At 34.9% G+C, this 16,516-nt stretch overlaps 1 protein-coding gene across 10 annotated transcripts in view; it reads left to right on the forward strand.

Moving 5' to 3' along the window:
- Positions 1-16,516, forward strand: part of METTL25 (methyltransferase like 25) — a 120,883-nt gene that overhangs the window by 82,383 nt on the left and 21,984 nt on the right. For 6 of the 10 annotated variants that reach the window (XR_011433664.1, XR_011433662.1, XR_011433665.1 and 3 more), the window contains 3 exons: positions 6,936-7,010; positions 7,560-7,631; positions 9,468-9,693. Coding sequence is in view for 5 of the 10 variants with exons in the window: in XM_070254218.1 (XP_070110319.1) it covers positions 6,936-7,010; positions 7,560-7,631; positions 9,468-9,560 (240 nt within the window). In the remaining 5 variants the exon portion in view is untranslated. Of the gene's footprint in view, positions 1-6,935; positions 7,011-7,559; positions 7,632-9,467; positions 9,694-16,516 lie in introns of those variants that run through there. The other 4 variants (XR_011433661.1, XR_011433663.1, XM_070254216.1 and 1 more) reach the window with 1 other exon arrangement.

The following is a 16,516-nucleotide window of genomic DNA, read 5'->3' on the forward strand; positions in this document are numbered from 1 at the left end:
CATTGACATATTTTCAAAAGGCCGGTTGGCTGAGTGTTGCCTCATGAACAGATTAAAGTTATGCATTTTTGGCAGGAATATTACTGAGGGATTTTGTGCCCCTCCCAATGCATCTAGCTATCCATAGCTGGTTCTATATCAAATAAGATCATTAAAGAACTATATTACCATATTTACACCATATACCTACAGTAGTTTATCCCTGTAGGGATGCATTATCAGAACTCTGATTAAATAGTTTGCTTTTATCAAGGTCTTAAGAAGGAAGGAATATTTGATTGCAAGAAATAAAGATTTACTGGAGTTTTTTTTAATAATTGGTAGGCGGTTATTTCAGGAATACATATATTTATAAGACTGGAATCTCTCAGTTTCACAAAAATCCAGAAAGAGATGTACAGCCTAGTCTCATCAGAATGTAGTTTTTTAATAGGAGCAGGATTCAAAACAGCCATATTGACTGTTATTGTTACTTCCTGAGTGATAGGTTTTCTAATCCTTCACCATTATAATGATTCAGCTCCTGAACTACCAGCCATTTTACTCTTTGTCCTAGATCCTTTTTCTCTTCAGATTTGAGCTTATCGATAGGTTGTTTCTTCATGATTATGCTTTCTGCCTCCAACAAACTTTGTTTGTACATCCCTTTCAGTCCCTTACCCTCCCCCTAGAAAAAGACCTAATTGATTCATTTCGTCTCTTCTATTTGGTAACCCTTTTATTCCATGCCACATCGTCAGCAGGGCCACCCCATAGAGTTATCCACCTTTTGCTGTACACAGAGGCATCTAGCTGAGGGCACAAGTGGGGATAAAATTCCAGCCCATGTTCTACTTAAGACAAGCTCCTTGGCCCAGGACTGCATTCCCCCAAAGGAAAGTGGGGGAGTCTCTTTCTAATTCTCGAAAAGACACCATATCAGCTAGCAGCAGCCCTGTAATAGGTCACAAATACCCTAATCCAATGAGGTGAAAGAGAGGAAACGTGTGTACCCACAGGAAGAACTGTGCATAAGTTGCTGTCCGTGACCCTTTCCCCAAGCAATGACTGGACAAGACCACAATAAAATGGGGCTTTGGGAGACTGGCCCCATGGTGTAGTAGTTAAGTTTGGCATGCTCTGCTTTGGCAGCCGAGGTTTGCGGGTTTGGATCCCGGGTATGGACCTACACCAGTCATCAGCCATGCTGTGGCAGTGACCCACATATAAAGAGGAGGAAGATTGGCACAGATGTTAGCTCAGGGCTAATCTTGCTGAGCAAAGAAAAAAAGAAAATGGGACTTTGGGTTTGGAGGCATTCTGAGTCTTGACATATTTGGTACAAGGATATTTCTGGACATCCAGTAAAGATAACATTAAGAAGCTTTTTCCTGTTATCTGAGTTCTGCTATATAACAGTCTACATAATTTCTGTTTAATTTTTCATGATAGTATGATCTCCTCCAAAGAACATTCACCTTATTACTTTTTTGCCTTAGCTCTCAGAAGGCTCAAAGTTCAATTTATGCTTTATTCCAGCAACTGTCCTTAGCTAGGTTATTTTGGCATCATGATCTTCTCCCTTGAATTATATACACCCTTGAGAATTTATCCTTTCTTTAATGGTTCTACTATTGATGTGTTTTTATGCTTCATATTATAAACCACCTCAAATTCTTGAAAATAAGCATATTGTTAATAATAAAATTTTCTGTAATTTTTGATTGTATAGATTTGGAGCAATTACATTTGGAAAAAGACAAGAATTAACAATTTATACTTCTTTCAAATTGTGATCAAAAACAATATGTTAGGACATGCAAAGACCAAGCCTAATAACATTTTCATGCTAAATGCACAAAAGATAAAAGGATATTTTGTTAAGCAATAGAACATTCTTGTGTAATATAAGTCTAATTCTGTATAAGAATAGCCACATTGTGTGTAAAAATTATTTTTATTCTCCCAGCTAACCACAGAGAAGCATTAGGTACAGAAATGTCTCCCTGGCAACCAGGAGCTCCAGGGAGTAGTAGAAGTTATAATCATTGCAAGAATAGGAAAATACATTACACCTTTTATTTATTTTTTATTTATTTAAGGAAGAAAAATAAGACCTGCTTAATTATTTTATTGATACTGCTGTTAATATAAGAAAAAACATTAATTTCAATGTTTATTTTAGATAGTTACGATTACTGAAGTGTAAAAATCTGTAGTTGACATATATTCAAATGAAAAAATAAGTAACATGATGTAAAAAATGATGTATCAATATGTATCAAATGTATCAATTATATATCAATAATCATTTTTAGAATGAATATGAACTGAACTTAGTATTTTATATGTGGATTATGCTGTTCAGATAGTAGCTAGTTCAAATTTTATTTCCATTAGCTAGTAATTGACAAGTATACATTAGAAAATATGGGAAGAACTTTGTGCATTACATTTTTATTTCTTTAATTTTATCTTATTGACCATAAATTTCAAGCTTAGAAACATTAGTTATATACATAATTGCATCAATTTTAAAAGTAAGAAATCTATCAAGTCACCTTTGCACTGTGTGCTCCAGAAGATTCTTAGTGACACTAATCTTTTGAGTAATGGCTTGGATAATTTCCTCTTTGAACCTAAGACTGTCAGGCCCACTTCAGCCTCCTTGTCACTAGCTTTGTCTTTCCCAGCTCCCTAGGCAGGATCAGTTAACAGGCCTCATCTCTGCATCCACCTTCCCTAGGTCTTGAGCCACTTATGACCTAGCCAAAGGTTTATGAGCAGCCTCAGTCCCATCATCTAGTGGTGAGAAATAAATCAATTGCTAACCCGTCTTCTGATAGCGTAGGATGTGGAGAGGATCTCCTATCAACTATGTATCTCATCCACTAATCCAACTCATTCCCCATGAAGTTGAAGTATGTCCACCTTTGCTGGCCCCTTATAGTGATCTATAAAAAGACAATTTTAATACATAAATAAATGGAGGAGAAGAAACAAATCTCCCATGGAAAAGAATTCCAAATAATTTATTTAAATAGTCCACCCTCAAGGATGGAACATAGCTCCCTCTCAGGTTTGGGTACACATAATGACTTTCTTCCAAAGTGTACAGTATAGAGAGGGGGCAAAAAAGAGGAAGTTTACAATGAAGAAACCTGGCATTCACTGTCTCAGCCAGGTAATCAAGGTCAACATCAACAGTGATAAATCATATTGATACTATCTACCCCTGATATGATATAAGGAAGATGGCACTTTACTTCTGTGGTCTTCCTCTCAAAAACCCATAGTCCCAGTCTAATTATGAGGAAACATCTGACAAATCCCAGTGAAGGAGCATTCTACAAAATGCCTGAGCAGTACTCCTCAAAACTGTCAAAGTCGTCACAAATAAGGCAAGCCTCGGAAGCTCCATTAGGACTAAGTGCAATGTGTTATTCGGGATGGGATCTTGGAACTGAGAAAGGATATTAGGTAAAAACTAAGGAAATCTAATAAAATATGGACTTCAGCTAATAATGTATCAATATTGGCTCATTAATTATAGTAAATAACCATATTTAAGGTGTTAATAGGGGAAACTGAATATGGGCTATATGGAAACTCTCTTCAAAATTTCTGTAAATCTAAGACTGTTCTAAAATACAAGTTCATTTTTAAAAACCAATATGAGAGGGGCTGGCCCCGTGGCCGAGTGGTTAAGTTCGCGCGCTCCGCTGCGGGCGACCCAGTGTTTCGTTAGTTCGAATCCTGGACACGGACATGGCACTGCTCATCAAACCACACTGAGGTGGCGTCCCACATGCCACAACTAGAAGAACCCACAATGAAGAATATACAACTATGTACCAGGGGGCTTTGGGGAGAAAAAGGAAAAAATAAAATCTTGAAAAAAAAAAAATTATGAGAAAAGCTAATGTTTATTGAACCTTAGCTTTGTGCCAGACATTGTGCTGAAAGCTTTGTATAGGTTATCTCACTGAATACTAAGGATGCCCTCATGAAACAAGTGCTGTTATCCTCATTTTATAGGTGAGAAAATGAAGACATAGGTTAAGTGGATTTCTTAATGCCAAAATCTGGGAAGTTAGGGAAGAAGGATTCCAATCCAGACTGTCTAACTCTACAGCCCATGCTCCTTTTTGTCATATTGATATAACTTATTAACAGACATTGAGCACAAGAAGAATGCTTGTTTAGCATTTCTCCAAAACTGACAGCCATCAGATAAATAAGCCTATGAGGAAGAATAAAGAGAAAATTTGTACTTGCCAACAGGCAAAATAAATGTACTTCTAAAGCAGACTGAAGAATTGAGATTTGGAATAAAGGCAGAAGAAATTCAAGGAATGGTGAAATTTCTTGAAGCATTCAAGAAGGAGGAGCTTATATCGAGAACTTTGATGCCTGAAACTTTTTCAGACAGGATGAAGTTGGTCCAGAATTAGAAATGTGTTGAATAGTAAGATATATACTGTCTAACACATGGGCTATATTGGAGTTGAAAGAACTGTCAAAAAATTCCAAGGGGGGGTGGGTAATCTAAAGCACCTAAACATGACTGCTCATTTACCATCTTCCACTCCCGTTTCCCCTTAGGACTGGATAGCTCCTTGAGCCCAAACCACAGCCCACTGAGCTAGGGCCCTATTACACAGCTTAACTCTTATTAATCCCTTTTTCTGGAATGTAGAGGATGGGCAGCAGGGAGCAATGGACTTCATGACCAGTACTCCCAGCTGCCATTTAATGGGCACTTCACCCTGTAGGTTTCCATGTATGTCCTTATTTAGGTATGACCTACACTGGGCAGTGCCTCAATTCTGATGCCTTCATTTGTCTCTAGGATGTTGGCCCTACTTAGGCCTCACTGGCTTTAACACTCAATAAGGTCATCTGTAAAATGAGACTGTGAATATATGTATGTTACAGATTGGTGTTAGGATTAAAGGAGATAGTGTCTTCATTTTAAAATTTCCATGTAATCTTTGTGGTCTGATCTGATCAGACTGGTAGTTGAGCATTTGATTGAAAAAGTTGATTAATACATGAAATCATACCTTAAACACTGCATTTTTCACATAAAGACATATTAATATACTTTCATTCACCAAACTTTTGATATAAGAACAAGGCTATTTGTTTGGGTTTTTTTGCACACAGGTTTCCATATAGTTTCACTATTTGAAATTCTGCCTTAACTTTTTTGCGTCAAACGTACCTCTAATGCATAGTCTACAATCTCCAGCTTTGGTTCACTTAAAGTGAAGCAACAGACTTCCATTTTTTTAGATGAGAGTTAAGATGATGTTCTCACCTTTTCTCAGAGTCATACAAAAGCAACAAATAGAATGAGAAACAGAAATACACACTAACTTCTTTGACAAAATCAGAAAGCATTTTAAATGTCAAACCATGTGTATTATGAAGTACAGTGAAGGTAAAAAGTGATGCAGAAAGATTCCAAGAGAAAATACCCAGGGTTACAGATCACCAGCAAAACCAACAGAACACAGTTCTCTAAAGTGGCGTGTCTTGAGGAGCAAAATCAACAATTCCTAGTTTGGAACAAATGCAACTGGTGACCAGGGTGGTGCTTCCCAGTTTGGCACAAAAGAGAGACAGAATATGAGAGAACTCAAGGAATCACATTGAAAAGCCATGTTTGTAGGAAGCTGTGTGCTAGTGAAGCAGGATCAAAAAAAAAAGACTGAGTTCTGAATTAGTCCTGCAACTGCTGATCCCAGAAGGTGGGAGAGAAGTAAAGATTAAAGGCTGTAATTCAGATACACACATAATTTCGTGAGATGAGAATTTTTGCCTGAATCTAGTCCAATATACTCTACTGCGAAAATTTGATCTAAGAGGTACTCATAAGATTCAAAGATGGACAAAATTTTTAAAAGGGTTTGGGAAGGGGGCGTAATCTGCAACAGCTCTGTCCCAAAGCAGGGATGTTTTCTAGAATGCTACCGCTAGAGACTGGGTGAGACGAAGCCTTACCTTTCACTGTTACCCTTTGGTCCTTTCAAATTCAAGAGAAATTTAATGCAGTAAGAAAGGGAATAGGGGCTTTAAAAAATAATAAATTCATTTAGACATTTGCAAAGAAATTTGAGTATAAATCCTTTAAGATTTTTGACTTTTTTAATCTAGTCTTTTCAGTTGCTTTGACCACCTCTAAATTGACAGCAGTTTCTTCTGATGACTTTCCTTTATCAAGCCTTTCACAAAGGCATTCAACTTTTCCTTTGCATTCATGTTTCATTAATTATATAATATTTATTTACCTTATATCATTGCAATAATATGCCAGTTGGCATAACAAGTTTAGAAACAAATACAATTGATTTAGTAAGCATAAAACTCAACTGGTGGGAACAGAAACATGGAAGTAATCTAGAAAGTGGCCTGCTAACCACAAGGGTTCAGTGTTCTGTGGATATCTCATGTTTTAGAGAAAAAATGGAAAATGAGGCTTATTGATGGATTTGTTAGGTGGATGTTAGAGGAAATTACCTTAATATGAATATATGTTATTATTGTATTCCTGCTGCCTTTGAATTATTCTCTAGGGTATGTAGTTTCAATATATTGTTTTAAATCTTACTTTTATTCAAAAATATTTATTGAGCTCCTACAATGTACCCCAAGCATAGAAACCAGTGAAAGTAAATATTTCATCACTACTTGTTGAAATTAAACAATGTTAATAGGATGTTATTGGTGATTTTATTTTTGATATGTTGAATAACCTGTTATCAGTGCAAAAGATTTAAATGAAAGAATTTAGAGTTATATTGACTTGCTTTGTGAATATCTTTAGAACTCTTCAGACACCTAAGGTTGTTTTAAATTGTTGTGTATTTTACTTTAGGGTATGTTTGATAAGGAAAAAAATATCTTTTTAACTATTTTTAAATATATTATTCTTGTTTTTTATCTTGAAGCTGCCAGAAAAAATTATAATGGACTACTACGAGAAGTATAAGCCTAGAATGAATGAGCTGGAAGCTTTTAATATGGTAAATCTCAGAATTAAACATATTAAATTGGATGTGTTACTAGACTTGAATAGGGTCCTGGTAAATCTTATTATGGGACCAACCAATCTATGTTGTTTTTCTCTTGCTATAGAAAAGCCATTTTGGATCATTTCCTATTTCAGAACTATATTAGGTGCCAGTAATGTTAATAAAGAGAACACATGGTAGACCTCTCTTAAAGTATATTATAAATGCACGGAAAGAAGTTTCTGAGTTCTTTGAACACATATTGGTCTCAATGCAGTTATTTCACAAGCATTCCTTTTAATGAATTTCATTCTTAGTACCCCCTTTAAAAGTTTCTATCACAAATGTATGATTGCCTTTAGATTCTACCTCAGAGTGACTCTTTTCCTATTATTATTAAAGAAAAACTTGATCTCTGCAGTATTCGTTTTCTGAAGATGTACAATGGGTACTGGAGATTTGGCCTTATGTAAATTTCTGTAGCTACATTGTCTTAAACTTCAGTGTTAAGCTAGTCTTTTTTTTTTCAGTACCACTATCCTGTCTTATTCTTTCTTTTAGTTGAAAGTTGTTCTGGCTCCTTGTATAGAGACACTGATTCTTCTGGATCGACTTTGCTACCTGAAAGAGCAGGTAAATTATATTGTTTTTAAATGTATAACAAGTATCTTCATTAAATCCAGTAATATGGACCCACCTATATCTAGGAGAAGTTTCTCTCACGTAGAACCAGTAAGATAATTTTTGTCATATTTTTTAAGTTTAGATCTTCATTCCATCTCTTTTTAAACATAAACATATGTATAACAGATGTTCTCAGCAAAGCTCCTGTAATAAAGTTTACATTCTTTTAATTGTATGGTAATTACTATACAGTAGGCAGTGAACACAAACCATCATATATAACATACTGTATAGCTAAAATTAATAAAGGCCAGGCATAAAAGATAGCGTATATATTTCACTGTGTAAGAATTTACCTTTTAATTCACTTTTGGACTTTTGGACATATGCATTTTGCAGTATAGAAAGTTCTTTTTGATCAAGTGAAATTTCTTGTGTTTTTTCACAATCCTATTTGTTTTACCAATGTTGAATGACCAAAAAACTGGTCTTTTTGGTTATCCTTAGGTAGAATGGTTTTTGTGGATTCTGTTCTGAGCTGTGATCAAAGTAAAGTTTCGTGAACTGTTTAAATTAAACCCATTTGTGGATTCAGCCTTCTGTTTCCACTATAAACCCTTTATTTTAACAATTTTGTTTTATCATATGGGGAGCATTACTTTCTTCTTTTCAACAGTCTACTTGGAACAAATGGATTTTAGTAAATGTTTGCTTTTGTTCTAATTTGTATTTTTATAGAGAAAGCCAATTTTTAAATATTTAGATAATGGTGTACTTTTCTAAGCTACCAACTAACTCAAAATCACTGAAAAGCTTTGGTTCCCAAGTTGGTAGATGACAGAATCAGGCCTATTTTACTACACATCATTTCCCTATTCCAAACAATTTCCATTGACCTAAATAAAATAGGGAGGCAAAACAATATGCACAAAAATTAATAGCTTTGTCTTGAAGTGATAGAAATCATATAGATGCTAATATTTTACATAATATTTTTTTATTATAAAAGTTAATACATATTTGTGTTAGAAAAGTTAAAATGAAGAATGTAACAAAGAAAATGAAAAGTAATGATAATCCCACCTTTCAGGGTTAACTATTAAATTTTTGGTATGTTTTCTAGTGCTTCTTTCTAATATATGTATGTTGCACGTATACATATTTGCACATTATTTATACTTTAATTAAAATTGGAGTCAAATTAGGGCCAGCCAGGTGGCGCAGCAGTTAAGTTCACAGGTTCTGCTTCGGTGGCCCGGGGTTCACTGGTTTGGATCCTGGGTGTGGACATGGCACTGCATGGCAAGCCATGCTGTGGCTGGCGTTCCACATATAAAGTAGAGGAAGATGGGCATGGATGTTAGCTCTGGGCCAGTCTTCCTCAGCAAAAAGAGGAGGATTGGCAGCAGATGTTAGCTCAGGGCTAATCTTCCTCAAAAAAAAAAAAATTGGAGTCAAATAATGAATGCAGTTTTGCATCTAACTAGTTTCATTTATTTTATTTAGAATTTTCCCATTATTAAATATACTACAGAAGCTCAATAATGTTTCATCATATAATAATTTATATAAGTAACACTCAATTGTTATTTGCCACTTCCGGTTTTCCACAGTTACAGCAAAGAGTAACCTTGTAGTTCACACTCTGTGTACATCTTAATTATTTCCTTAGCATGAATTCCTGAAGGTGAAATTGTAAATGTTAATTTTATTCACCAAAAATACTTTTATTTTATGTAATTTGTTTTCTATGTAGTTTTTATATTAGACTATATAGTCTGAGTCAATCTCTCATTTTTGTCCTCAACAAATGATTGTATATCTAAATCACGTATCAATTTTCAGGAAGATATTGCATGGTCTGCGCTTGTAAAGTTGTTTGATCCTGTGAAATCTCCCAGATGTTACGCTGTTATTGCTCTGAAGAAGCAGCAGTGATAATTGAAGCAAGGTATCAGATGCGTCTGTTTGTAGAACCTATTGCTTATTTGGCTTTTCTTATATCGTGTTATGTGAATATTTGAAAAACATTGCTGTATATGTTTTAAATAAACAGCAAAATAATCACTAACCACAGAATGCCATAATCCATTTTTCCATTGTCAAAGCATACATTAATAAAATAAGTACTCGTGAAAATACTATAAAAGGATTGACCTACATTCCTGAGTTAGTACATCAAAAGGACATTGTAATCTGAGCTTTATTTCCTGTTCAATATTTGAGGCCCTTGATATTTGCTACATATTGCATTTTTATTTTTATCGACTTAAAAGCAGATGAAAGGTATAGGTGTAAATATTGTAAAATTAGTTGAAGATCATTTGTACTTTCCTCCACGTTTTGGAAGGATTTTCCATGTTATCAGAAGAGAAAAATCCACATTTAAAGGAAAGAAATACCCAAAAGCCAGGCCAGCCATAAAAGGGCCTAATATCAAGTGTATTTTCCACTGGGTTTTAGTCTATGTTGGATGAGAAAATATTCTGTACCCTTAAAGGAATATATATCTTATAAAAGAGATACTCACTTTAAGAATTCCTGAGGCTATTTCTCTTACTAAAATAAAGGGATGGTTTGGCACTTAATGGAGTTACCTTGTGTTCTATAAAAGGCCAATCTGAGTAAAGCAAGAGTGAATGAGAGAAGGCCAGCACTCTGCCCAGTGTGGTACAGGTTCCTTTCATTAACAGAAAACTTGAAGTTTCTAATACACTCAGAAGAGTTGGGCGCTGGAAACAAGCTTCTTTGATGCTCAGCTAGAGACTGTAACATTAATTCTCCCAAGCAGAAAAAGTAACTGTTTTCTTAAATTTTGGAGTCATCCACAGATGAGAAGAATAACTTTTTGCATTGGGTTGTGATACTAATATTGAGTTTGCAGCCAATATATATGTGAATGATCAGGTCCTTTGTATAGCTAGTACAGTACTGGGGAAATTAGCCAATTTTTAAGCTTTTTATTCTGGAAAATTTTAAACATTCAGAAGTGGAGAGTAGCCTGTAATGAATCCCCATATACTCATCACAAACTTCAACAGTTATCCACATTTTACCAGTCTTGTTTCATCCGTACACACATGAGCATGCACACATGCATGCTCGTCATCCACACCCCTGACCCTGGAGAATTTTAAAGCAAATCTCAGGCAGTTTGTTATCTCACATGAATACTTTAGTATATATTTCTAAATTAAGAATTTTTTCCATAATAACATCTATTACTTGTCCTCATTCACGTTTCCATGATTTGCTCAAAAAGTCTTACGTATCAGTTTGTTCAATTCAGAATCAAAACAGGGTTCACAGGTTTGCATTTTGTGATGTCTCTCTGTAGGTCATTTTATTTCATTTCCTTATATCGTTGGCTATATGAGTAGCTATCTCAGAAGGAACAGAAAAATCTTTCCAGCCTACTTTCTTTCCTTTCATAATTTCACCTTCTATGTAAAATTTTAAACATTTTTCTTGATGCCAAAATATTTGTGTAACATTCATTTCTCTTTATAATAAAGAAAAAAATAACTTTATATGTGTAAAGCTCTGTTTAGTATGGGAAGTGAATTACAACCATTTCAATACCAAGGAAACTTTATAGTCACATCCCTTGGTTTTAAAACATTGTCAGAAATTGCATTTATCAATTAATGTTTTCCACTTTTATTAATCAGAGACAAATGTGTGATTCAAGCATCTAATCAACATGAGATGACCTGTATGATCACACTGAGATGATAATATTTCAGCAAAAAGCAAAGAAATATTATATTTTGTTAATACTGGAGCTTTATACACATGAATCCCCATTGCATTGTCTGTAGATTCTCATAAAAACTACTCTTTGAGAACTCATTTACAGTTGAGCTAAAGACTGTAGTGCATTGGTGGGAGCACCAAATCTGACAGTTACTTCCTAAGTAAGCTGAAGCAAGTTTCTTGATATCTCAAAGCTTCATTTATGAAGTGGGGTTTCATTTAATATTTATTTTATAAATATTTATTGAATACCTACCATGTGTCAGAGGCTGTGCTAGGTACTGGCAGTATGGAGACAAACAAGATATGTCTCATCCTGAAAGAGCTCACAGTCCAATGAGGAAAGCAAACAAAATTACTAATTATGGTAATTAGTACTGTAATTACGGTATGGGCCTGAGAGGGTCAGGGCCTAGGATTCTTCAGGGTGTCTTCAAATCAATGGACTTAGGGGGAAGAAAGACTCAGTAATATTAGTACCATAGTCTAGATTTATGTGAGTTAAGTTGTTTTGTGTCCTTGGGTGAGTCACGTAACTATTCAGTGTGCCTCAGTTTTCTCGTCTGTAAAAAGAACATGAGGATAGAATTTACTCATAAGGTTGCTAAGAGGATTAAAGAAATAAATATGTTTAACTCTTCCAAAGTATCTTTGGACAACCTCCTACTAAAGCCAAACTAAGTTTATTTGAATTCTCTGCGATAAGAGAGGACTCTGCCTTCAGAGTCCTGACAGTCTCTTCAGGAAGAAGTCAGGAGAGGCTATTTATAGGATTTGGGAGTCTAGTCTCAAGTGGTTTAAGGTGGCTCTTTTAAGGTGGAGAATAGATTGGGATTTGGAAAGGTTCATGACACAATCGTTTAGATTAGTATCTATAACAAGGCAAGGGTCTTGAAGCAAGTCTTGCTAAGTAAACTGTTGCTTGATAAGTAAACTCTTTGACAAGGTGAGCAGATCGTTTGTCTGACATAAATTAATATATGGGAATTTCCTGAAACAAACAATGAAGTTATTTATTGGTTTACAGTCTTATCTTTCCTGGGCAAAGTTTTCTTGTAACAAACAAATAAATCATGTTGACACAGGTTGTCTCAGTTCTTAGACCCCATAGCTCTGTCATATTGATGCAGATGGTTGCAGTTCTCGATGTAAAGCACTTAATTCCTGATACGTAATGTATAATATAAAAGCAATAACCATGTTTGTTAAATGCCCTAGAGGGAGAGAAATGGGAACTTATCCATATTGATAACATTGATTTTGTAGGGAAAAAAATGTGTTCTAAGTTCTAATCAAACAACTTAGAGGGCCGGCCCAGTGGCGCAGCGGTTAAGTGCGCTCGTTCCACTTCTCAGCCGCCTGGAGTTCGCCGGTTCGGATCCTGGGTGCAGACATGGCACCGCTTGGCACGCCAAGCTGTGGTAGGCATCCCACGTATAAAGTAGAGGAAGATGGGCACGATGTTAGCTCAGGGCCAGGCTTCCTCAGCAAAAAGAGGAGGACTGGCAGTAGTTAGCTCAGGGCTAATCTTCCTCAAAAAAAAAACAACTTAGAAATGGATTTTTCGCATCCCCAGTCAAAATCTGGGGAATTGTCCACTAAATTTGGACAAAAAAGTGGATTTGATTTTTGGATAGAAAATATTATCTTATGTTCAGCAGTTAAATTTCACAGTAATTTTGCTTGCTAAGATCAATATTTATTTCTAGGATTATTTCTAACGTGACTACTCTGTCTCTGTAAGTATAAATGCAGAGAGTTATACAAAAGGCCTTTCCAAACTACATGCATCTGAAGATTGTTCTTTGATCTGTGGCTCTAGCCACTGTGCATAATAATTTAATAGTAATATTTATTATTATTACCCACTTTTAACATGCATAGTTATTCCAAAGTCTTTGCAGTAAGGTATGAAGTTCCATCCTTTCCTTTGGGCTAAGAGCTAAATTGATTGCTCTTTTTGTTTTTTATTTCTTATCCTTCTGCTGCTCTTCTCCATTCTTTAAAGTTTCTTTTCAAAATACACAGAAACAAATTTTCTTTAAATCTCCTCAACTTTAATTCGTTGTTCTAAAGCCATTTAAGAATATTGTTGCCATCAGTTTTTTGTAAATATATATATATAGCCCAGAGACATGCTGTTAAAGTAGATGCAGGTAGACAGGCTTCTAATCTTCACTACTGGTGATCCTGCATTAATAATTAATATTCAGGAGGCGTAGAATTGATAGAAATGGTCAAGGACTCAACTACTATTCTGCCAGTCTGTAACCATGGTGGATTTCATCTCCCAACAATTATTAGGCATATTTCTATACCCAGCACCCAACACAGTGCCTGCAGCATAAAATGCTCATGATGAGTATTTGCTAAATGAATGTATCAATTCTGCCTTAAATCACTTACTAAAATGTCCAATAGAAAGTAGCACCTGCGGACGTCTGTCTTCATAAACTAGAAAACATTGATTTTTGCTTAGGCACTTTATGTGTATTAACTCCTTTAATCCTCACAACAGCTAATGAAGTAGGTACTATCATTATCCCCATTTTATAGATTAGGAAACTGCAGAAGTAAATACTAATCTTTCCTGATAAAAGTAACATTATTCTAGGCCTCACGTTATTTCTGCAAACAATTTTGCAGATACAATGTCTGGCACATGAGAAAAAATGACCAGAATATAGGGAGGTTAAAAAATAAGAGAAACTGCAGAATAGAAATAGACCCATAGGGCTTCCATATATCTCGGTTATGGGACAGTATCTTTAAAATAATCATTCTTACTGAGTTGAAAGAGATAAAAGAAAAGACTGAGAATTTCAGCAGAAAATTGGAAACTATAAAGAAGTATCAAATGGAAATTCTAAGTGAAAAATACATTCACCAAAATTAATAATTCAATGGATGGGTTTAATAGAGATTAGACAAAGCTGAAATATGAATTAGTGAACTGTAGGTAAATTCCGAAATAAATATCCAAAATGAAGCACATAGAGACAAAGGGATAGAAAAAAATCAGAACACAGGATAAGAGAGACAGAGAATACATCAAGAAAGTCTAACATATGTATAATTGGAGTCCCAGAAGACAAGGATAGAGAGAATGAGGGAACTACTATTCAGAGAGATAATGGGCTAAGAATATTCTTCAACTGAAAAAAAAAGTCAAACCACAGATTCAAGAAGCAAAACTTTAAACAAGAAAAACATATCTAGGCATATATTAAAATTACTGAAAACCAGAGACAACAAGAAAATCTAAAAATGTCTGGAAGAAAAAAAACCACATTACCTACACAGACATAACTATTGGATTGACAATGAACTTCTCAACAGAAACAATATATGCTGGAAGACAATTGAACAATACCTGCAAAGTGCTGAAAATAAACAACTACCAACATAGAATTCTATGCCCAGTAAAAATATCCTTCAAGAATTAAGCTAAAATAAAGACAGCTTCAGACAAATAAAAACAGAGTTTTCAAAAGCAGATCTGCACTTAAGGGAATACTAAAGGGTGTTCTTCAAGCAGGATGGAAGTGATCTCAAATGGAAGGTTGGAAATGAAAGATGAAAGAAAGGCCAACCAAAAGGTTATATGATAGGTATACTCAGGTAAATATTGACTACATAAAGCAATAATAATAAGGTTTACTGGGAGTTAAAAGATATATACAGTTCAAATAATCAAAACCAGTAGCATACAAGAAAAAGTAATAAATGGTGTTAAAAATGTTCTAACAAGGTCCTTTCAGTTACCAGGAGGAAAATAATATTCATAGTTATTATTAGACTTTGATAAGATGGAGTATTGTAATATACTAAGGTAATCATTACAAGAATTATAAAGAATATAACTTCCAAGATAATAGAAGGAAAAGAATGAAATTGTATTCTCAAAAGGCCACCCCAACAGTGAGCAGAACCATGAGCAAATATTTTTTTGCAGGATGCCTGTCTTACATAAATAATGTGAGTCACTCAATATTAGCCTGTCACTACCATTCCGACAGCCCAATCTTGCAGGTCCCATGGAAGAAATACTGTACCAGCCAGTGGAGCAATCTGCTTACCTGGCTGCACTCCTGGAACTGTGAGCCCAGGTTGATTTTATAGGAACAAGTCTCAAAATTTTGGAGGACGTCTGATTAAACCCACACATGGAATAGAAGGTAGGAAGAGAGTAACCCAAAGGAGAGAAATGGGAACTGGGACCCAAACAGTTTCCAATTTGGACTTGGGCTGCCCTGCCCAGATGGCACTGTCGGCCCAATCATCCTAGGCACCAGAGAAGACTGCAAAGTTCAGGAAGCCCTGGGGTGTGGGGTCCAGAACAGGGGCATTGCTCAACCAATGTGATACTGATTCCCAATCCTCCAGAAAAAAAAAAATGCAATGAAAGAGAAAAAACGTTGAATAAGAGAACATACAGACACATACAAAGCAAATAATAGGATAGTAGTCTTAAGTCTAGATATATCAGTAATCCCATTAAGTGTAAATTAAATGCTTCAATTGTAAAACAAAGATTGACTTTTTGGAAAAATAAAGGCCAACAATACGCCAGTTACAAAAGATACATCTAAAACATGAGGGTGCAAAAAGTTAAAAATTAACAGGAAGAAAAACACATATTTGCAAATACTCATCAAAAGGATGCTGTATCAATATCAAAGTAGGTTTTAATATCAGGCAAAAAAGTATTTTTAAAGATAAAGAAAAAACCTTCATAATGAAAAATGTTTTAATTTTCCAGGAAGATATTATAATCCCAAATTTGTATTTAGTTAATAATATCAAAATATATAAAGCAAAAATTAACACAGCTATGAGGAGGAATAAATAAATCTACAGTCATGCTGGGAGTATTTTCATGCTCCCATCTATCTGATGGTAACAGCAAACAAAATCAGAAAGATACAAGATTTGAAAAAATGAAATAAGTAAAATTGATGTAATTGAGGAATGTAATAAACTGTTCCCAACCACTGTAGAGTACATAATTTTTCAAGCACACGTGGAACTTTTACAAAAATTGACTATGTGCTGGACTTTTAAGCAGATTTTAATAAATTTCAAAAAATTGAAATCATATATAGTTCTGACCACAATGCATTTAATCTAAAAAAAAT

Source organism: Equus caballus, chromosome 28, assembly GCF_041296265.1.
Source record: "Equus caballus isolate H_3958 breed thoroughbred chromosome 28, TB-T2T, whole genome shotgun sequence".
NCBI classification, from domain to species: Eukaryota; Metazoa; Chordata; class Mammalia; order Perissodactyla; family Equidae; genus Equus; species Equus caballus.